The sequence below is a fragment of the Molossus molossus genome, unplaced genomic scaffold (assembly GCF_014108415.1).
Source record: "Molossus molossus isolate mMolMol1 unplaced genomic scaffold, mMolMol1.p scaffold_m16_p_18, whole genome shotgun sequence".
NCBI classification, from domain to species: domain Eukaryota; kingdom Metazoa; phylum Chordata; class Mammalia; order Chiroptera; family Molossidae; genus Molossus; species Molossus molossus.
Window position 1 is genome coordinate 26,205,929 of NW_023425353.1, and position 22,370 is coordinate 26,228,298.

General features: G+C 47.2%; 1 protein-coding gene across 2 annotated transcripts in view; it reads left to right on the forward strand.

Moving 5' to 3' along the window:
- The window catches only part of SLC6A1 (solute carrier family 6 member 1), a 41,385-nt gene extending 23,033 nt beyond the window's left edge, over positions 1-18,352 (forward strand). For both annotated transcript variants that reach the window (XM_036267330.1, XM_036267331.1), the window contains 14 exons: positions 65-407; positions 776-907; positions 1,477-1,577; positions 2,404-2,513; positions 3,933-4,065; positions 7,749-7,883; positions 8,116-8,219; positions 8,435-8,559; positions 9,783-9,895; positions 10,275-10,406; positions 12,041-12,143; positions 13,188-13,288; positions 14,192-14,359; positions 16,326-18,352. In XM_036267330.1, coding sequence (XP_036123223.1) covers positions 170-407; positions 776-907; positions 1,477-1,577; positions 2,404-2,513; positions 3,933-4,065; positions 7,749-7,883; positions 8,116-8,219; positions 8,435-8,559; positions 9,783-9,895; positions 10,275-10,406; positions 12,041-12,143; positions 13,188-13,288; positions 14,192-14,359; positions 16,326-16,430 — 1,800 coding nt within the window. In that variant the 5' untranslated portion in view covers positions 65-169 and the 3' untranslated portion in view covers positions 16,431-18,352. The remainder of the gene's footprint in view (positions 1-64; positions 408-775; positions 908-1,476; positions 1,578-2,403; positions 2,514-3,932; positions 4,066-7,748; positions 7,884-8,115; positions 8,220-8,434; positions 8,560-9,782; positions 9,896-10,274; positions 10,407-12,040; positions 12,144-13,187; positions 13,289-14,191; positions 14,360-16,325) is intronic.
- Positions 18,353-22,370: the final 4,018 nt, after the last annotated feature.

Genomic DNA, 22,370 nt, shown 5'->3' on the forward strand with positions numbered 1-22,370 from the left:
AGTTTGTTTTTGTTATTTTGGGGCAACTCTATAATCTTGCCCCCTTCATTGCTTGTCACCCCAGCCCTCTGTTCTAGGGTGACCTTGAGCCGCAAAACTGCTGTCCACGTGGACTGGGGCTGACATTGCATGTCCATCTGCCAGGACCCCTGCGTCCAAACTCCGAGACATGGCAACTAATGGCAGCAAGGTGGCTGATGGGCAGATCTCCACAGAGGTTAGCGAGGTCCCCGTGGCCAATGACAAGCCCAAAACCCTGGTGGTCAAAGTGCAGAAGAAGGCGTCAGACCTTCCGGACCGGGACACATGGAAGGGCCGTTTCGACTTCCTCATGTCCTGCGTGGGCTACGCCATTGGCCTGGGCAACGTCTGGAGATTCCCCTATCTCTGCGGAAAAAACGGCGGCGGTAGGTGCTGGCCTGGCCACCTCCAGCTGGGCCTGGACCCCACAGAAAGTGTCCCACTTAGACGTTTTCTGGGGCAACCTTAGTGGAATGGGTGTCGGGCCCAGTTCCTGTTTCTTATCCTTTTACCAAAGGATTCTGAAAGGGCAATGGTCCTCTGTCAGTGATACCACAAAGTTCACCTCTTCATTTGCAAAGTGAGGGGCATGTATTTTGAGCAGAGAATGTCCTTGGGCCTCACTTTGGCTGCTTTTGAGGCAGAGTGTATGGAAATCATGGCAGAGACCCCAGAATGCCCTGCCACGATGCTCTCTGACTGGGGTTTCTCCAAAGCTGTGGGGTCACAAGCATCTCTCTTCTTGACCCCACAGGGGCCTTCCTGATCCCCTACTTCCTGACTCTCGTCTTTGCGGGGGTCCCACTCTTCCTGCTCGAGTGCTCCTTAGGCCAGTACACGTCCATCGGGGGCCTGGGGGTGTGGAAGCTGGCCCCCATGTTCAAGGGTAAGTCTGCAGAGTGGGGCCATGGGTTGTGAAGGTGATCCTGCCCATGGGATGTGACAAAGCCAGGGCCCTCCCAACTTACTCGACCCCTCTGGACAGACGGAGTTGCTCAGCCACATCTGAGTAGAGTGGAACTGTTACAAGGGGCCTGGTGACAGATGGCCACACTGGCCAGAACCTAGGGCAGCAGAGAGGAGGACCCAGTCTGGAGGCTGCCACACGCACATCAGCCTGCCTTGTTCTGTGAGCTCATTTCCCTGAGTTTCCCTGGCACGTGCTGGGTGGGACATTTTTGGCTTCCTTCTCACTACTGACAGACACTCAGGTGAACACATGGGGAATCCTGCTTCCCTGGCAAGCCCAGCCCAACCCCACCTTTAGCCAACCTTTGTGGGGACCCCAGACGCAAGGCCTGGCTCCCTCACTTGCCAGATGTGTGTGACCTTAGCCAAGTTCCTGCCTGTCCCCAAGGTCAGGTGAGATTGTAGATGTTGTGGGAAATGATAACAGTGACCTGTGCTGGGGAAATTGTGGTTATTAAGTGAATATCATGGTGTGTTCGCTTCCAGGTGTGGGCCTTGCTGCTGCTATGTTGTCCTTCTGGCTGAATATCTACTACATCGTCATCATTTCCTGGGCTATCTACTACCTGTACAATTCCTTCACCACGGTGAGTGGCCCCTCCAACCGCTCCTCGAGGAGGAGCCAGACCGAGTCCAGCCTCCATCCACTAGGACCTCCATTCTGCTGACAGGGCCATTCCTCCAGCGGCAGGCGATGAGAGGTGGTCTCTAGCAGCCCTGTCTCCCCATAGTTATAGCACTGTGACCTGGGCCCCTGTTCTGGGCCAGGCGCTGAGCCAAGCACTTTATACGCTAACATCTAATCCTCACGACACTCCTCTAAGGTGGACATTGTTAGCCCACTTTATATGGACCGTGGTTCAAACACTGACCCTACTGTACACCAGCTGTGCAACTTTGGGAATGAGACTTAACCTGTCTGAGCCTCAGTAAAAGGGAAACCCACCTCCTAGAGTTGTGAGAATTAAGGAGTAAATGTGTGTAAAGTGCTTAGGTCTTTGCCTGGCAAAGAGCAAGCGCTGGTAAGTATTCACTGTTAACATCAGTGTGCACAGGCTCAAATGGGTGAGGTCTCTTGCCCAAAGTCTCATAGCTGGGAAGTGGCCCCAGGATGGACACACAAAACCTTGTTGTGCAACTTGGAAAGCTCATTTTTAGAGTGAAAAAGTTGAGGCTCAGATCTCAGCAATGACCCTTAGGAGTTGTGTGATCTTGAGCAACTGGCTGCCCGTCTCTAATCTCCAAAATGGGGCTCACAGCATGACCTGCATTTGAGAGCTATTGGGAAGGAGAGGTGAGATAATGGCTGTGAGGAGGCTCAAGGGATCGTAAGGGTGGACAGGGTGTGCTAGGATCACTGTTGCCAGCCCCTGGGGGCTCAGCAGCGTTTGTCGTGCCACTGTGTCTTTGCAGGCACTGCCATGGGAACATTGTGACAACCCCTGGAACACAGACCGCTGCTTCTCCAACTACAGCATCGCAAACACCACCAACATGACCAGCGCTGTGATGGAGTTCTGGGAGTGAGTGCTGGGTTATTCGTAGTGGGTGGCATATCAGTTTAGGGCCAGCAGGCACAGAGGCACCCTCAAAAGGCTGATAGAAGAGTTAAGTGAAGGACTGTTTGTGGAGATGTGGGCAGGGCTAAGGGAGCAACAAGAAAGAGTGAAGCCCCTTCCTCTCCCAGAAAGAGCTGAACCTTGGAAGATCCACTAGATGTGCACTAGACCTTAGTAGAGAAACCCAGCTATAGACAAAGCCACAGGCAGCAGGGTGGAGAAGGGTGGCCAGTGGCCATCTTCATAGGCCAAGAAGAATTACCAGGAGAGGCCAGTAAAGTCCCTATTCATCCTGAAAACCAGTCCAGAGTCACTTGGAATAAACACACACACACACGCTCTCTGTAGTGAAGTCATGCTGATTGTTAAGATGCACTTGGAGAGCATTCATTTTCCAAAATGAAGCCCTGAGACTCAAATCTCTGGTGTGAAGGAAGCATCTGTACTAGGCAGCTTGAAAGGATCTACCTGGAAGGTTCCACTGCACCTTGGATAAGCTGCCAGGAGGAGCTGTTCTCAGGAGGTGTCAGAACATGTGATATCAATCTCTTTGTGCTGAAACGTTCTTGGCTAGGCTGTCTCCTAACAAATAAAAATCATATTCTGCTCTGGCTGGTTCTGCTTTCAGTCATATCCCACATACAATTGTCTCGCATGTGTCCAGGCTTTTCATTCAACCATTTATTCAGTAAATATTTCTTGAGCACCTACTATGTGCCGGTCTGGTTAGAGACATGGAGAAGTAAATAGGCAGTGGCTATGAGGTCCCAGGGAGGCACCTGGACCAGTCTAGGTGAGGAATGGCATTTGAAGATGAAAAGTGGCATCAGGAAGACAAGTGTTGGCAGAAGGAAGAGTATGCGTGAAGGAAGTGAGAGCAAGCAAGGCTGGAGTGAGGGGATGACAGGTAGTCCAGTCTTATGAGAGTTTGAGGGGGCTGTCGTGAGAGCCAAGACTGGAGAGAAGCAGGGGCCATCTCATCAAGCCTTGCAAGGTCCACCTGGAGGGTTTGGGCTTCGTTCTGCGAACAATAGGGAGTTGTTCATTGCAGATTTTTAAGTGGACCATACTTGCAATTAGAAGGATCCCTTAGGGCTGGAGTGGGGACAGAGAGAGAGAGAGTGAAGGTGGGGTCCTGCTAGGAGGCCACTGCAGCCATCCAGGTGAACAACAGTGGTGGTTGAATTAAGGCACTGGCAGGTCAACACTTTCTACCGATTTGTATAATGGGCCCTACAGTCCCCACCCATCTCTTAGATCTCAGTGATCACGGATGTCAACACAATCACAGTGGAAGATATAGCTCATGTCCACACACTGGCCTGTGCTCTCCAGGTCACTTCAGCCCCACATGACTTTCTCCTCCCTCCTCTTTTTCATCAGGCGCAACATGCACCAGATGACAGATGGGCTGGAAAAGCCGGGTCAGATCCGCTGGCCTCTGGCTATAACCCTGGCCATCGCCTGGATCCTTGTGTATTTCTGTATTTGGAAGGGTGTTGGCTGGACTGGAAAGGTAAGAGATGTACACAGCGGGAACTGGAGGGGGTGCAGTCTACAGAAGGATCCCTGCCCTGGGAAGGCAGTCTCTACCTCCCAGGAACCCTACCCAACCTTAATTTAAGCAGGTCCCTTCATCTCTTTGTGCCTCAGTTTTCTTTCCTGTAAAATGGGAGTAACATTACCTACCTCTGGGTAAAGTGTGAGGATTAAAGGAAATAACAGAAGTCAGACAGTTAACACCGTGCCAGGCTCATGTTAAGTCACTTGAGATTACCCCAGGCCTGGCAGAGCCACAGCTAAACAGAGGGTGAACGTTGCTCATGGACCATTAAACAAACTGTCCCTGAGCGTGTACTCTGTTCCAAGCCTTGTTTTAGGTGTGAGCAGGTCCAGGGGTTACTACTCCACATAGCAGCTTTTGAGGAGCAACAGGGATGAATTAATAGTTGAATACTCAGGTATTTTATTCAAATAGACCTGACTTCAGATCCCAACTCAGCCATTGATTTGTTTGTGTGACCTTGGGCAAGTCACTTTACCTCTCTAAAACTGCATTTCTTCCTCTAAAAATGGGGCTAATATCTATGCTTATCTGTTGGTTTGTAATGCAAATCAGATGAGCTGATGATCTTGTAAGGCACTCAGCAGCTAGCAAGAGGAGTTATTGTTTTTGTTTTTATTATTGATGAGGGCAGAGCCAGACCAAGTTGGGGTGTCCAGCCTAGGGACATTGGGGGAACTTGCCGATCAAACGGGGGAGGAAAGCTGGCCTCACCTTTACTTCTTTCCCCCTTTAAGCCCACCCCATGAGTCTGGGGACAGAAGATGGCCAAGTCTCTTATTGGTCTTGGCCTGAAGGACTCAGGGCAAGTGTTTTGTCTGAGGTCTAAGAGCAAGTAAGGGAGAGAAAGGATCTGAACTAAGGCTGGAGACAGGGAGGTTCAGACTGCCTAAGAAGCTGAATGAGCAAAACAGAACCTTAATTACTTTCACACTTTGCATGGACACGGCTGATGAAAAACTGCCCTATTTCAGTCTGGTGGGACCTTTGGACCTAACAGGTTCTCAGATTCCAGGCTGGTGTCATAGTAGCTCTGCTCTGTCCCTAGGCTACCCAGGGAGGAGGATCGCACAGTTGTCTCCAGACCCAGCTTTTGGAAGCAGATGTATGTTGGCCTAAGGGTCTCAAAGAGATAGAGCTGAGTTTGAATCTTAGTCCTCTGGTGCCTAGCTGTGTGCTCTTAGGCAAGTCAGTTCACTTCTCTGAGCCTTAGTTTCCTCGTCTGTGAAGAGGTCACAATAATAGTACCTTACTGGGTTGTCACAAAGATTGAGGAGGATAATCTATGCTGAGTGTGTAGCATATGCCTAGCACATAGTAGGCACTCAATACATGACATCAATTATCATTTGGGTGGTATCTAGAGTCCCTGCTACATTACAAAACTGCTGCTACTTGAGGACAGAGAGTTGGGCCTCTCTCACTGCATCTTTTGACTGAGTCAACCAGCCCATCAGTAAGCATCTACTGTGCCGTCTCTCAGCCTGCCGAGATCAGTGCAACGCAATGAAACTACAAGCACAGGCTGCTTGGAGTGAGCGGGAGCTTTGCAAGGTAGCCAATGCTCCAGTTCTCTGGACGCAGTCCCATTTATTTGCTGATTGGTACCCCCAGGTCACAAGTGGATTTAAGTAAATTATTTCTTTGAGATGGCATTACTGCAAACATACACCCTAGCTTTGTCTCTTGCTTTTTACAGGAAGAGGCCTTGAAGCCAAAAGATAACAAACCCTTATTCACATGCAAATGAAGCACCCAATACATCTAGGTGGGCCAGGTTTCCTTCCTGGACTAGGATTCCGACAAAGCATTAACACAAGGTTGAGAGTGCTTAACACAAGGTTAAAAAACGTCCATCTTCCAACCCCCCAACTCCACAACTGAGCATCTACTGTGTACCTAGATGGAAGATACATTGACGTGTAAGACCTAGCAACAAATACTAAGCATATTGTGTATCTTCATGCAACCAACCTTTCTGAGTAACAAAGCTGATTGTACCCATTTTCCAGACAAGAAAACAATAGACTCAGGAAGGATAAGAAATCTTTTCTCTCCCTTACTTGCTTTAAGACCTCAGACAGCACACTTGCCCTTCAGGCCTATGTCACATAGTTTGTAGGTGACACAGATGGTTCCGAATCCCCTCTTTCTAATTCCAAGTACAGTGATTTTGCTATGGGATGGTGGCCCCCTTTTCTAACCCCGAAGAATCTCAAAGTTAAATCAGAGAGATGAAACGAACCCAGAGAACAATTTATGCTGAGCATGATTCTGAGATACAAAGGTCACTGAACTTGAAAATTGCTCTTTCACACTAGTGAGCAAAGAAATGTGATCTCCAACAATGGTCTCAATCTTTTGACGATTAATTTGGCAAAAAAATAATTGTTAAGGTGATTATACTCAGTGCCGGCATCTTTGCAGGAAAGGTGCTGGACAAAGTTCAATTTCTAGAAGGTAATTGGGCAAGATGGATTGAAAGCCTTTGAGAAGCTTATTCCTTTTTTCACAGTAATTCTAGTTCTAGAAACTTTTTCCAAAGACTAGTATAAATTTTTAATATAAGTTATAGTATTTTTAAATATAATTTGTCTACTTTTGTAGACAGAGTTTTATATACAGAGGTGCCCAATGTAGTAGGATTGTGATTCACATAAAATTGGAAGTAGCCTCAGTGGATGATGGAACCTCCTGGAGGACTATTTTGTGTAATTAAAAATCACATTGTTATGAGACAATAAAATAATCTGTAGTAAACAAAAACAAGAAACAAAGCTGTATGTACTGTGTTTTAAAATTTTAAACATGTTGAATGAAGAGGCAAGTACATAATTTGAGCCTCATCCTGTAAGAAAATGTGATTATATATATATACAAAGGAAAGTCTCAAAAGAGAAAGAGTAAAACGTTAACATCAATACATTGGTGTATTTGTCTGGCATTTATCAAGTGTCCACTGTATCGGGAAAACAGAGACGTGAACAACACAAGCCCTGTCCTTCATGTAATTTACATTCTTGAGGCTGTTGAGAACTTTAATTGTGTGTTCATATGTGATTTTTAAATTTTTCCTGTCACCACGTTTAACACATTGCGTACCGCTTAGAAATCTCTAAGACATACGCCAGGTACCGCACGTTTTTGGGCAAACCGCACGTTAGGTTCTGAGCTGCACTCATTTGAACCAGCAGATGAATATAGAATGGTGTGCTGTTTTTTGAACTTGACCCTCAGGGCAAAGAGTCACAAATACAATAATCCTATATTACCCTGAGTTTCAAAAACTGAAATAGCTAATGCAAGTGCAAACCCGAGTTAACTCGTGCACGGTCCACAACGTTTGGGCAGGAAAACACGAGTTAACTCGTAAGCGGTCAAAAATGTGTTCATTTAAACAAATCAAAAAGTAGGAAAAGGGGAAATTCTGGCACTAAGCTGGTTGTTCAGACTCCAAGGAGGGGCTACAGAAAAGTGGCCAAGCAAAGCAGGTTAGGAACCTAGGAAGGCTTCCTGGAGGAAGAGAACTGGAACCAAGCTCAGAGCCACAACAGGTACAGATGTCGGTGAAGCGGGGAAGGAGGAGGCATGAGTGCGCTGGAGGGGGCCTGACCTGTCACCCACTTTCCTCCCAGGTGGTCTACTTCTCAGCCACATATCCCTACATCATGCTGATCATCCTGTTCTTCCGAGGAGTGACGCTGCCTGGGGCCAAGGAGGGCATCCTCTTCTACATCACACCCAACTTCCATAAACTCTCGGACTCCGAGGTGAGCGTCCTCCTGGCCCCAGGTACTAGAGGGCACCAGCTCCGATAAGTGCACATCTGAATCCTGAGCCACAGTTGACCAGCTTTAGATTGGTTATTGCAGCTCTCTGACCCTCCTGTGTAAACGGATTGTTGCCTGTTGCCAAGTAGAGCTGGTTAGCACATGTAAGAGGCCTGGGGCACTGTGGCTTTATGATTATAATTTTGCCTATTTTTTACCATTCTTCCTGTAGGTGTGGCTGGATGCTGCTACTCAGATTTTCTTCTCCTATGGGCTGGGCCTAGGATCCTTGATCGCTCTTGGGAGCTACAACAGCTTCCATAACAATGTCTACAGGTGCCAACACACTGGAGCACCTCCTCCATGGCCACATCCGGCCTTTCTCCACCGTCAGCTCCTTTCTCAGAGCCAGTCTCTCCGTCCACTCCTGGTTTTGCTCCTTCCCTGGGGGTGGAGGATGGACCCATTGCCCTTTAGCCCCACTCCCAGACCACCCTCCACACTGCCAGCCCCCCTCTCCCCGCCCTGACTGCACCCTTCCCTCTCTGCAGGGACTCCATCATTGTCTGCTGCATCAATTCCTGCACCAGCATGTTCGCAGGATTTGTCATCTTCTCCATCGTGGGCTTCATGGCTCATGTCACCAAGAGGTCCATTGCTGATGTGGCAGCCTCAGGTCAGCACCACACAGGACCAGGGCTCCTGGAGAAGGGGGGCTGACTACTGTGGTGTTTGTGGTCATCGTGTCACCACCACCTTGGCTCACAGGCACAGAGGTCACTGTGTGCCAGGCAGCACACTGAGCATTTACGTGGACTGTATCCCTGGATCTTTCTAACACTGAGGTTACCTGCCTCAGGGAGCTAGAAAGGTGGTGGAACTTGGTAATTGGAGCCCAGACCTGGCTGATTGCAGAGCCTGGCCTTACTGGTGCTTCCAGCACAATCCTGGACATCTGGGGGGAGAAGACTCTTGCCCCAAGGATATACATTTTGGTCCAAGTCAGACACATTCACCACCGTGAAACAAAGTACTAAATTCTGTGCATTTGTCCCAGTTCCAAAAATGTTCTCACCAAGTGGGCTCTGCCCACTCTGCTCTCTACACAGTCAGACACAGGATCCAAGGAAAAACCTAGGCAACTTCTCCCTTCCCTGCTCAGCCAGGAAAGTAGCAAACATGAGGACCCAGTGTGTGTTTACAGCAGAGGCCCAGAGGGTCAGGAAGGAAACATCACTTGCTCCTTCCCCATCATGAAGAACCAGGCTGGTTATGCCGAAGGAACATTCTTAGGCCCTAACCTCCCCACTCGGGCACCTGTCACCAGTTCTCTGGAACTCGCAACCGCCACTCCTCTCCAGAGCCAGACCCCAGGGAAGGTAGAGTCTCTTTCCTTTTCCTGCCAAGGTTCTCCCTGATCGCTTGAATATCACCCCGCCCAGACGCTCAAACACAATATGTCCCACACTGACCTCAAGCCTTCTCCCCTGTGCTCCCCACTGCTGCAAAGGGTTGTCATCCAGCGCCCAAGACAGAGCCCCAGCATCACCCCGGTTCCTTCTGTCACCTTCACTCGCAAAGCAACCAATGCCAGGACCTGCCCCGTCTGCCTCCTAACTATTTCTCCATCTGGTCACCTCTCTGCCCTGCACTGCCCCCACTGCTGGCCAGGCCACGGCAGTCCCTCATCTCATCCCACTGGTACCCTGGCCTCTGGACCGAACACTACCCCTCCCCTGCCACACACACACATACTTCTCATGTAGAAAAAGGAGCTGACCACACTCACCCGAAAGGTTTCTTGGAAGATGAAGTGAAGCTTAGAAAGTGGGTGTGTACTGAATAGGCTGTAGGTGCTTGGCACGTTTTGCTTTATTTTTTAATCCTTTCCCCCCACAGGCCCTGGGCTGGCATTCCTGGCATACCCAGAGGCAGTGACCCAGCTGCCCATCTCTCCCCTCTGGGCCATTCTCTTCTTCTCGATGCTGCTGATGCTGGGCATTGACAGCCAGGTGAGGACATTCTCCCTGGTACCGTGAGAGTCCCCTCACTCAGTCTTGCCCATCTGGGAGGAAGCAGAAAGAGAAGGCCACTGCTGTAGGCCCCCTGAGAAGATAGCCAAGAGTCTAGGACCCCTAGAATATCCCACCGCATGAAACTTCAGGGAACAGCTCAGCCACCTTTCCCGGTTTTGATATGAGGAAACTGGTGCCCCAGAGGGAAGGGACTCTCAAGATTACAGAGGGAGGCAGAGATCAGGCCTGGATCCCAGGGCTCAGCTGGCCCTGCTGTCTCCATGCTGCTGGTCTCTCCGTCTCCCGCCAGAGTCAGGCTTTGGGTGGGTTGGGGTTGGGGCCTACCGCAGGCAGCTGATCTCCACTCCTCCTGAAGTTCTGCACTGTGGAGGGCTTCATCACGGCCCTGGTGGACGAGTACCCCAGACTCCTCCGCAAGCGCAGGGAACTCTTCATTGCTGTCGTCTGTGCTGTCTCCTACCTGATTGGCCTCTCTAACATCACCCAGGTAAGCACAGTCAGCACCTGGCACACCTCTGGTGCTGCCCCAGGGCCATACCCAGGCCCTCTTCACCCCAGCCTTGTCTTAGCCTACACTCCCCCCACCGTGTTCATTGAATCCATCTCCATGCCAAGCCCAGCACGTGCTGCAAGAAGTAAGATGGGGTCCCTTCCCTTAAGGGGCCTGTGGGTTGGTGGGAGATACAATGAGCCAGAAATGATGGGCGGAGCTAGAGAATATAGCCCATAACCCAGCCTGGGTACCAGGTACTCTTCCTGGAGCAGGGGTGCAGGGGCTGAATTTTAAAGGACTCACAAAAATTAACTGGAGCCCTGGCCTGGTGGCTCAGTTGGTTGGAGTGTCATCCCATACATCAAAAGTTTACGGGTTCAATTCTAGTCAGGGGACATACCTAGGTTGCAGGCTCAGTCCCTGGTCAGGATGCATACAGGAGACAACCCATCGATGTTTTTCTCTCTCTACCCCATTTCCCTCTCTCCCTCTCCCTCCTCCTCCCCCTTCCTCTTTCAAAAATCAATAAAAACATATCCTCAGTTGAAGACTTTTAAAAAATTAACTAGAGAGTCAAGGTGGAGTTAGTTGGGGCCTTTGAAGTTGACACAGCCCTTTCCTCTCATTCCTACTTCTTTTCTGTGGATGTGAATGGGCAGGGCTCTGCATTCAGGGCCTCTCCCCATCTACTCAGAAGACAGAGACATAACTGATGAATTATGCAGTAAATATGAATGACCTAAAGCCATGAGCTCAGCCCTATGGGTCTAATTTTTGATCCAAAAAACTACCCCTGGGTCCAAATACAGTTCAGCCCTAGAATTGTTGTTCATTCATTCCTTCATAGTTGATGAACACCTACTATGGGCTTGGTGTGGAGATTCAGCAGTTAGGATGACACATGGACTCTGTTCTCTTGGACAAGACTGACATACACATTAGATCATTAAACGCCATGAAGAAAAGAGGATAGTGGAACAGAGATTGACCGGCAGGGATGGGAAGGACGCAACCTCGACAGAGTAGTCAGGCAGTCCCTCTGAGGAAATGATAGTTGAACTGAGACTCAAGTGAGAAGAGCCAGCTAGGGGAAGTTCTAGCTAAGGGAAGAAGCACAGCAGGTGCAAAGGCCCTGAGATGGGAATGGGCTTGGTGAACTTGAGGAATTGAAAGAAGGCCAGTGTGGTGGGGGCAGAGGGAATGAGGGGCCAAGTGTGGGATGCAGAACCATAGTGCATGCAGGCCAAGGTGTTAGATTTCATTTTATTTTTGTATTTTATGTCTTTCTACTTATTTATATATTATGTTATTGTCTTATTTAAGCTATTAAAGGTTTTAAGCAGGGAGGGACATGACTGATTTAACATTGTGGACAGATGGCTCCTCTTTCTGCCCCCCAGTCTTATCAGAAATGGGGCATTTCCCTCCACCCCCAGCACAGTTTACTCCCAGTCCCCAGAGAATCAACACCCACATCTTCTCAGGATCACAAGTGCTTCCTGCAAGCCTTCTTGCTGCAGTTTAGCCTAACCCCAGCCTCATCAGACTGCAAAGCCTAAATTGTTAGGAACTGGATGCACCGGTCCCTGGCGGAAGTGGCCTCACTCGCACCGCTTTTCCTCTTGCAGGGGGGAATTTATGTCTTCAAGCTTTTTGATTACTACTCTGCCAGTGGCATGAGCTTGCTGTTCCTCGTGTTCTTTGAATGTGTCTCCATTTCCTGGTTTTACGGTGAGCATCAACTCTCCTCCCCCCATTACTCATTCATTCATTCATTCATTCATTCATTCATTCACTTTTTCAGTTACCATTCAACCAATGCAACTTGAACACCAGGCCCTTTCCATACACTCATATATTTAGTTCTCACAACAGCTCGATGTTAGCACAGGAGGCACCATGTTTAGAAGATAGCATGAAAAGAGCAGTTCAATAAACTAATTTAAAATGGGAACCAAAATTTCATAAATTTTGGGATAAAATGGCTTGTTTGAGATTTTATCTATAAAAGGGAAACCAAAACTACAAAAAACTTCTAAAGTTAAAAGTATGTACTATCTTAGAACAAAGAATGAAGGAAATATGATTACTTATTGATTTTGTGGCTATTTCTAGATCCAACTGCATGGTAGTCAAAGGCTATCCTTCCCTGCTCTGATTATCACAGCAAGATGATGTGTCTGAGAGAAATGTTCTCCAGGTTCCCTCTTAAGACCTGATAATTATTTTATCTTCTTTGCCACCTCACCCTCCACATCATTGTTCTTTCCTCAACTCTAACTGGTCTAATGCTATCATATCCTCCTGGTCATTGGCTTTACTTATCATTGGAGCAGTGCCCAGCATCACTCTTGTGAACTTTGTGACATCTGTGGGGCTTGGCAAGATTTGCAGTTGTTCTTTGCAGCCTGTCAACAGTTGCTGATAGCATCAGATCATGAGGGAAAACCATCCCCGCCCAGCAGGGCTTTGCAGGAATGGCTAGGATAGATGTTGCCTGGGAGGGACATTAAGAGTGATGGGGACATGTTTTGTAAGTTTATCCGATTAAGGTGATTTGCTTTCCCACAAAACCTACTTGCTATGGGGATTTGGTTATTGAATACTTTGATAATGAGCACCCCTCAGAGCATTCGCCCCATGTTACAGATGAGGAAACTGAGGCTCAGAGATGACTTGCATATGGTCGTACTGTGAGAAAGTGACAGACTGAGTTTAGCCTTTAGTGTGCCCACAGTTCATCCTTCCCTCCTGCATTTGCTCCAAATGTCACAGGTGTCAACCGATTCTATGACAATATCCAAGAGATGGTTGGCTCCAGGCCCTGCATCTGGTGGAAACTCTGCTGGTCCTTCTTCACCCCAATCATTGTGGCGGTAAGGATGCTTGACTAGCCCTGGTAGGATGAGCATAGACTAGGTCTGGGGACAACTCGGGTCCAGAGAGAAACTTCTGGAGGCAGAGGTGGATGGGAAAGGCCCCAGACCCCCTTTCCCTAATAGTACTCCCTCCCATTTGTTGAACATCTACTTCGTGCCCTGCATAATGCCAGACATATTACATCATCCTCACAAACCTCAGAAAAATAGATATATTGCCCCACTTTACTGCTGAGGACCAGCGCTCACCCAGCCATCATCACCCTGCGTGTCGGGGCTGCATTCAAACCAGGCCCACCTGATTCTGCAGCCCAGACTATTCAAGCAAGGAAGCCTCTCACTCTCAGCAGCTCCCATTCCCTTCTGCAAGGGGAAGCTGAGACATGAGCGAGCCTGGGAGGGGGCTGCCCTAAGTCCTTGGGTGGGGGCTGGGCCACTGTATGTGTTGTATCCTGCACAGGGGCACCCAGCCAGTGGTGAGTGGAGACTAATATCTGACTCTGATCTGCTTGCCAAGTTGGTTAACTTGGGAAAGGGATGCTTTTTTCTATTGGTCCTTTCATAGGAACCACCTTTCTCTGTTGGCCCTTCCAAAGAGTGTGCCTTCTTCATATTGATTCTCCCAGGAGGGGTGCCCTTTTCTGTTGGTTGTCATGGAGAAGACTCCTTTTGCTATTGGTCCTCCCAGAGGGGATACCTTCTTCCGTCATGTACGAAGGCTCCTTATGTACTAGAAGTGGCCTTGAGTGCAGGATTCCCAAGATGTTGGGCCCTTGTGAGGGTCAGCCTCAGGGTAGGGTGGAGGAGAGTGGATCTATCAGCTGCAGGATCTAAGGAGGGACCTTGACTGTCCAGTATTGGTGACTAACTGCCCCCACCCCCTCTCCTCCACCCTCCCAGGGTGTGTTCATTTTCAGTGCTGTGCAGATGACTCCTCTCACCATGGGAAGCTATGTTTTCCCCAAGTGGGGCCAGGGCGTGGGCTGGTTCATGGCTCTGTCTTCCATGATTCTCATCCCTGGGTACATGGCTTACATGTTCCTCACCTTAAAGGGATCCCTGAAGCAGGTAAGCCCCTTCTTCACCCTTTGCATCGTTGGTCCCCTTCCCCCACTGTGCTGGAACAGTCCCTGTCCTTGTGGAGCTCGCAGTCTAGCTGCGGAGACAAACAAATCAATAGCCAATAAAAATGGAATGTTAGAGGTGCCATGACTGGGGTAAACCAGGGAGATGGTTGAGCCCTGTCTGGGTTGGGGAGGGTTAGGGAAGGCTTCCTGGAAGAGGTGGTAGCTAAGTATGAGCCAGAGTTAAAAGTAGAAACAGAAAGAATGTTCCTAGAGGAGGATGGGAAACAAGTGCAAAGGCCATGGGAATAACTGATCAGTGTGGCTGGACAGTAGAGTGAGGAGGCGTGCATGGGGGTGCTGAGAGATTAGGTTGGGAATTAAGAAGGTCTGGCCATGGAGGCCTTTGAAGATCAGTATCGTAAGGGTTTGGAGCAGATGAAGGGTGGAATCAAATATATTGAGAGCTTACTCAAGACCTCATTTTTGAACCTGATAAAGAGAAAGCATGCCCTTACCTTCAAGGAAAGACAAAGCATGTAAGGCACACTGTCCCTAGCAGGGGCCCACTAGCACATACTAGGTCCATGATATAATTTGTTAAATTATATCAAATTCTTGAGTGAAACAAGGCAGTGCTGGAGGTGTCAGGTGCTAGAGACATTAATGGAGTAAGTGTACGCTGAGACGATTTCACTGAGGAAGGGTGGAGGATCAGATTATGAAGAGCCACAGCTGGGAAGACCCAGATCAGTGGCTCTCAACCTTATTTCCCACCAAGATGTACTCGCTAGACCCTCTCAGAGCCAGAAGGAAGGGCTCTCGGGTCTGCAGTAGGGAAGATGGGTGCTGGGCTGTGTGCAGCTCCTGGAGTTGCTAGGCAACAGCTCCTTCGATCACAGTTGGAGAAACAAGCCAAGTGAGGAAACCACTGCTCATTCTTTGCAGTAAGTTATTAGCAGAGCTGGGGCTTGTAGCCCTTTTTTCCAAATCCAGGGTCAGTGTTTTCATTTTCCATTTTTCTCTGCTGAGGCTCAAGAGGAAGGCAGGTTGTCAGTTTGGGAAGAGAGCACAGCCTATGCAAAGGCACAGTGGTGGGAAAGGGCAAGTCGTGTCTGAAGACACTGTATTACCTGTTGAGGCAGGATTGCAGGATGTGTGTAGAGAAGGTAGTGGCAGATTTCTTCACCCAGTGACTATGTATTGAATACCTACTATATGCCAGGCACTGCTGTCAGTACTGGAGACACAGCATCAAGCAAAACAAGCAAATATCCCACCCTTTTGGTGTTTATATTCTAGTAGAGGAAGATCAACAAATAGCAAAACAAAAACACATTAGATAGGTAGGAGTACTGTGGAGAAACATGCAGTAGGAAGGGGTTTAGGGAGTGCTGAGTCAAGCCTCGCTGAGAAGGTAACACTGAGCCAAACTTAAGGAGGTAGACATCAAGCTGTGTAACTATCTGAAAGGAAGGATGTATCAGACAGAGTACAGCAAGAGCAAAGGCCCTGAGGCAGGTACATGCTTGGTGTGTGTGAGGCGCAGTGAGGAGGCCAGCATGGCTGGAGTGAAGTAAGTGAGGGGGTGAAGGAAGGACATGGCGGTCTGAGATGGCAGGGGACAGATCATATGGGGCCATATAGGGCTTTGGTGAAATAGCAGCCATTGTTATATCCTGAGGAGGGGCGCGATCTCTAACACAACCCCTCTGACTGCTGTGTGAGACTAGAAAAAAGGGGATGGTGGTCTAGAATGGATGCGGAGGGCCAATGGGGAGTTGTTGCTATAACCCAAGTGAGAGAAAGTGTAGGTGGGAGCCTCAGAGGGTAGGGAGGATGTGGAGACATGGCCAGAGTCTGGGCACAGTTTGAAGCCAGAGCAGACAGAATAGACTTGGAAAGAAGGTGGGGGAACAGAGAGGCCAGTCTCTTTCCATCTCAGCCCAAATTCTCCCCGGTGCCCAAAGCGCATTCAGGTCATGATCCAGCCCAGCGAAGACATCGTTCGCCCAGAGAATGGTCCAGAGCAGCCCCAGGCCAGCGGCTCAGCCACCAAAGAGGCCTACATCTAGGGGTGTGGGGTGGCTCACCAACCTGACACTCTCACCCCCAACCTGGCTGAGCATGACCACCACTTGATGTCTGAAGATACCATCTATCTCAACCTACCTCGAGTGGCGAGTCCAGACACCATCACCACGCAGAGGGGAGGTGGGGACAGTCTCACCCCTGGTGGGTCCTGCCTTGGGAAAAGATACTGGACAGCTCCAGCACCTGCGGGCCAGTGACCTTTTTAATCTGGGCCCCCTAAGCATCAAGCAGTCAGCATTTACGACTGCTGCGGTAGATCATTTTTATCCTGCCAGCGAGTGTGGCCGTGAGGCTGCACCCTCCTGGCTTTTAGTCATTTTCCTGACTGTTCTCTTACTGCCGAAACCCGTGACTGTTATCTTGGACTTTGCAGGAGTTCGTTCGTTTCCATTGGAACACTGCTCTTTACACATGAAAAGGGCATTTTGTATAACAGATTTCTAGGGAGAGCTCACTCTTAAGTAGCAGGGAGCCAGCGGAGCTCTTTCATTTTTTGGTTTCCTCCTTCCCGAGGCAGCTTCACTTTCAAACAGGCCCCAAGGACCCCAGTGAGCATCTCCAGTGCTGCTCAAGCAGCCTGCAGTGTCCTTCCCCTGCCGCTGGCTGAGTGAGCATCTCTGGCTGAGCTTTCCTGCCCGCTCCTCGCCAGGCCATTCTGACTGCGCCTGGCCCTGCCACAAGCACAATTAATTTTTTAATCGCCATTCTGGGGGACCTGAGATCCTGCTGGGGGCGTTCCCTAATCAAAGCCCCAGTTTCTCTTCAGATGCCCAGCTCTGCAGAGCACAGAACCATTGCAGAGGAAATCAAGGTCAAGTCCTGCCCCTGAGTCAAATGGACCCAGTTATCTTTTTTAAACGATCTCCCTCACTGCCACCCGTTAAAACTGCTGCCTTCTCTCCTTCTCTGAAATTCCTCAGTAGGAATCCCCTCACTGCCGCTAAAATCTACCCAGCCACTGACTGAGGAGCTGATGTTAATCCAGACCCTCCACCTCCAAAGTGCTTCCAAAAGTAAAACTGCTTTTCTGGGAAGTAGTTTTGTTCCTTTCCAGAATGAGCTCTGTGGTGGCGGCGGCCAGTGGGCAAATCGGGTGAAGACAGTTCCTTGCAAGCCCCAGTAACTCAGCGTTTCTCCTTTGCCGGGAAGATGGGTTCCCAAGTAGCAAATCGTCTGTTGTGCCCGGTAGCTCCTTAGCTAGTTAACTCACAAGCTGTGTTCTACAACTAATCCTTAATAACTATGGTAAATAACTGTGACTGTGGGTTTTTAATCTCTTGTCATTCTCATCTGAAAGTGACCAGTGACCAGCATACCAGTTCTTGCAATAAGGTATTACCCTCAGAATATTAAGCACATTATTATAGAGAAAACAAAAAGTACTTGTACACTTATAAATGCACACACACGTACACTCATGCTCACACGTGGTATATAGGGTCTTCTTTGTTATTGTGTAGGAAATCTTAAACTTTTTCCTGAGGTCATCTGTAAAATAGTCTTATTGCTAAGGCATCCCAGATGCCAACTGGTGAATCCATGATCAAACTACATTATGTATTGTTAAATTATAGGGTTTAGACTGAAAGGAATCCTCCATTATGTCTCATAGTCTCACCCCACATCCTGTGTGAATTCCTTTAGAATAAGGGCAGGAAGACTTCAGACTTTCTCTTTGTTCTTCAATGTGAAACTAAGACCAAGTCTTTTTAAGACAAATGCAGTGTATTTCATGTTTGTAAGCAAATCTAAGTGAGATGTTTGGCAAGAAATCCCCTAACTGATTTCCATCCAAACCTACCTATATAGCACAATATTACGTGTTGTACAATTACTGTGAGAACTGTGAATATGTGTAACTTTTTTAGTATTTTCCCTGTGGGGAAAAAGATATTGTATTATCATATATGCTTTTTTTTTTTTTTTTTTTGCAATAAGGATTTATTCTCAGAACACCAAGTAAATCTATCTCTATATAAAAAATATATGTAATATAAACATATTCAAACTATATACAGAGCTTGTTTAAAAAAATTACAGTATTATTTAGTAAAATTATCTGTTCTATGGACCAAATGTAAAATATTTATAAATGAAGATGCATTTTAAATGTCTATAAATGGTGTCATAACTGGAGCACGGATATTATGCACATTTCTAAGAATTTAGAGGAAAAAATAATAAAGGTTCTATGATCTACATCAGATGTTCAGTTCTTTGGGGTGGGAGCACAATAGCCTCTTTTGTCAGACCAAACATACACACAGTATTATTTTTCCCCAACACAGAGAGAGAGAGACTTGGGCTAACAATTCAGTGAGATAGAGCTGGACTTTCAAAACGTCTTGGAATATATGGATAAAAAAATGACTCTGATCTACAAAAGGGAGATATTTTTACTGTTCTAGAAACTTTAATGTGGTCAACTAAAAAAAGGTCTAAGGCCAGGATAATAGGAGCACATTCAGTTAATAAGGACACTCATTCATTCCTTGAAATACGATTATTTTTTTAATTGCTATTTAATTTTATTTTTAAATTTTATTTAGAAAAATTTGAATTCTATAGAGAAGTTATACGAATGATTTGATGGACACCTAGATTCACCAGTGGTTGACATGACGATGCTACATCCTCTCTCTCAGTCAAATTTCAATCTAGGAAGCAGAACTACCATGAATGTTATAGAATAAGGGATTACAGGAACAAGACCTTATACATGTCAGGTAGAGGTTAGGAAGTAAGGGTCTGAAAGAGTTGGGGGGTCAGAGCCAAGTCACTCACCAGCCTGAGCAGAAAAGGTATGAGCAGCATGGGTGTTCCCACAGTTCCTTGCTGCCCCATATTGCATTCTTGATGCCCTGTGAGCACAGAATTCCAGTGGACCTACAATGGGTGGCGACCGAGAGACTTAAAGCCAGCACAAGGTAAGTGTGTTATGTCTACAACTGAGTGAGCAGGGGCTCTGAGAGCCCTGAGAAGCCACTCTCTATGTGAACTAGAACTAGGCTCCGAAGCAGAAAGAAGGTGATGGTGTTCTAAGAAACACCCATCACCCAAGGAGCCGTCCTTCATTCAAGTCACGTCCTTGTATTAGCCAACCACTACACCAGAAAGATGGCACAAAAGGGAAAGAGATGGTAACCCATGCTCTGTTTTCCTCATCAATCAGCTGAAGTGAGTGAGTACTGGCAGAATGTGTGCATGTCAAAGAAGTCATATAAAAACTCGATTTTATGCAAGTTTCTGCTGTTCTAAAGACAAAATGCATATGCGTGTACAAGCTTCGAAATACACACTGAGTAAGTCACATACAAGTTAAATGCTCTTGCATTTGCATGTTGTAAAGATGAACAGTGAAGTTGACGCTAAAGATTTAGATTTCAAGTTTTCCTTTACTTAGGACAATAGTAAATAGCAAATTAAAAAACACCATGACCAGTCAAGAAGAAAACCATGAAAGGAAGGATAGCAATATTACAGTCCCTTTAACAGCACTTTGTTCCTACCTTTTGAACAAGAGACCCTACATTTGCCTTTTTAACTGTAACCTGCAAATAAAAATAAATGGCCATGGGGAAAGTCTAAAGTAGGCTATTGCCTCTGCATGGCTCCCACCCCTGGATGTCTGGTGGATGACCTGGAGCCACTGGTCAGCAGGCCAATGGGCAGGGGAGAGCAAGGACAAGCTGGACCCTCCCACGCCTCTGGGAGCACACAGGTGTCTCACTGCATCCAACCCTGAAGACCTTCAGAGAGTAAAGCTCCTGCTTTACTTCTGCCTTCCAAATCTTGGGCAAACGTGGCTTTCAGCCAACTCTAATCCAGAACCACACAGAGAAAGGGATTTGGGAATTGTTAGTTTTAGCTTAACCTAGTGGATAGAACAGTAGACCACCCCTCCACTACTACCACCCCACACACATACAGACACAGTAATAATAATAAAATGATGATGATTTTGCTAATCCATTTGAGAGTAAGTTGCTGACATTTGGACTCGCTTCTATTAAAACATGCACATATCTCCTCTAAGAAAAAGGATATCCCCCCTACATAACCACAGTACGTTAATCAAATGCAGAAAATGTCCCACTGTTACAGTTATCTAATCTATAGTCCATATCCAGTTTCTCTAATTGTCCTGATAATGTCTCTACAGCAATTTTTGTCTGAACCTGGATCAGCCAATGTACTGAGTGATCATGTCTCCTGGCAAACATTTCTTTTTATGAATTTTTATTTATTTTTTTGTTACAGATATTTTACCTTTTTACCCCATTGGCACCCCCCACCCCACCCCACCTCCGCCCTGTCCCCGGCTTAGTTGTCCATGTCCATTGGTCAGGCATACATGCATATAAGTTCTGTGGTTTATCTCTTCCCCCCCCCCATCCCCTCTTCTGAGGGATGTCAGTCTGTGCCCTACTTCCATGTGTCTGGGTCTACTGTATTCCTCAGACTGTTATGTTCATTATATTCCGTATATAAGTGAGATCATGTGGTATTTGTGTTTTTCTGCTTGGCTTCTTTCACTTAGGATAATATTTTCCAGGTCCCTCCATGTCGTCTCAAAGGATAAGAGATCTTTCTTTCTTACTGCTGCATAGTACTCCATTGTGTATATGTACCACAGCTTTTTTTATCCATTCGTCTACTGGTGGACACTTGGGCTGTTTCCAGATCTTAGCTATTGTAAATAGTGCTGCTATGAACATGGGGGTACATATATTCTTCCTGATTGGTGTTTCAGGCTTCTTAGGGTATATTCCCAGCAGTGGGATCACTGGGTCAAATGGAAGTTCAATTTTTAATTTTTTGAGGGAACACCATATTGTTTTCCATAGCGACTGCACCAGTCTGCATTCCCACCAGCAGTGCACTAGAGTTCCCTTTTCTCCACACCCTCGCCAACACTTGTTGTTTGATGATTTGTTGATGGCGGCCATTCTGACAGGTGTGAGGTGATACCTCATTGTTGTTTTAATTTGCATCTCTCTGATGATTAGTGATGATGAGCATTTCTTCATATGTCTTTTGGCCATTTGTATGTCCTGTTTGGAGAGGTGTCTATTCAGCTCCTCTGCCCATTTTTTAATTGGGTTCTTTGTCTTCCTTTTGTGGAGTTGTATGAGCACTCTATATATATTGGAGATTAACCCCTTATCTGATACATCATTGGCAATGATGTTCTCCCATACAGTGGGTTGCCTTTCCATTTTGATTATTGTGTTTTTTGCTGTGCAGAAGCTTTTTAGTTTGATGTAGTCCCATGTGTTCATTTTCTCCTTTATTTCTGTTGCCTTAGGTGATGTATCAGTGAAAATTCTGCTCCGTATGATGTCCGAAATTTTGTTGCCTACATTTTCTTCTAGAATTTTTAAGGATTCACGGGTCACATTTAAGTCTTTTATCCATTTCGAGTTTATTTTTGTGTATGGTGTAAGTTGATGGTCTAGTTTCATTTTTTTGCATGTAGCTGTCCAATTTTCCCAATACCATTTATTAAAGAGGCTGTCTTGACTCCACTGTATGCTCTCTGGCAAACATTTCTGAGCACCTCTTGCCAGACAGAGATGACACAGTGAGGCTCCCAAAATCACTTGAGTTTGATTTGGCAAAAAAAAAAAAAAGCACTTGCAGGTCTGTATTAGGGGCCAGGCACGTGTTCTGCCTCTGGCTTCTCCTCTAGACAGCCTCAGGCCCGGTGCCTTCCCTTCATTCAGGTGTCTGCTCAACTGTCACCTTCTCCCAGAGGTTTCCCTCACCACCCACCTAACATAATACCCTCCCCTGTCTCTCGCTGTCCCCTAACTCTGCTTTATTTTACCTTTTAAAAATATTTTTTATTTTCTAGAGAGAGAAACATCAATTTTGTTGTTCCGCTCATTTATGTATTCATTTTGTTGCTTGTTATATGT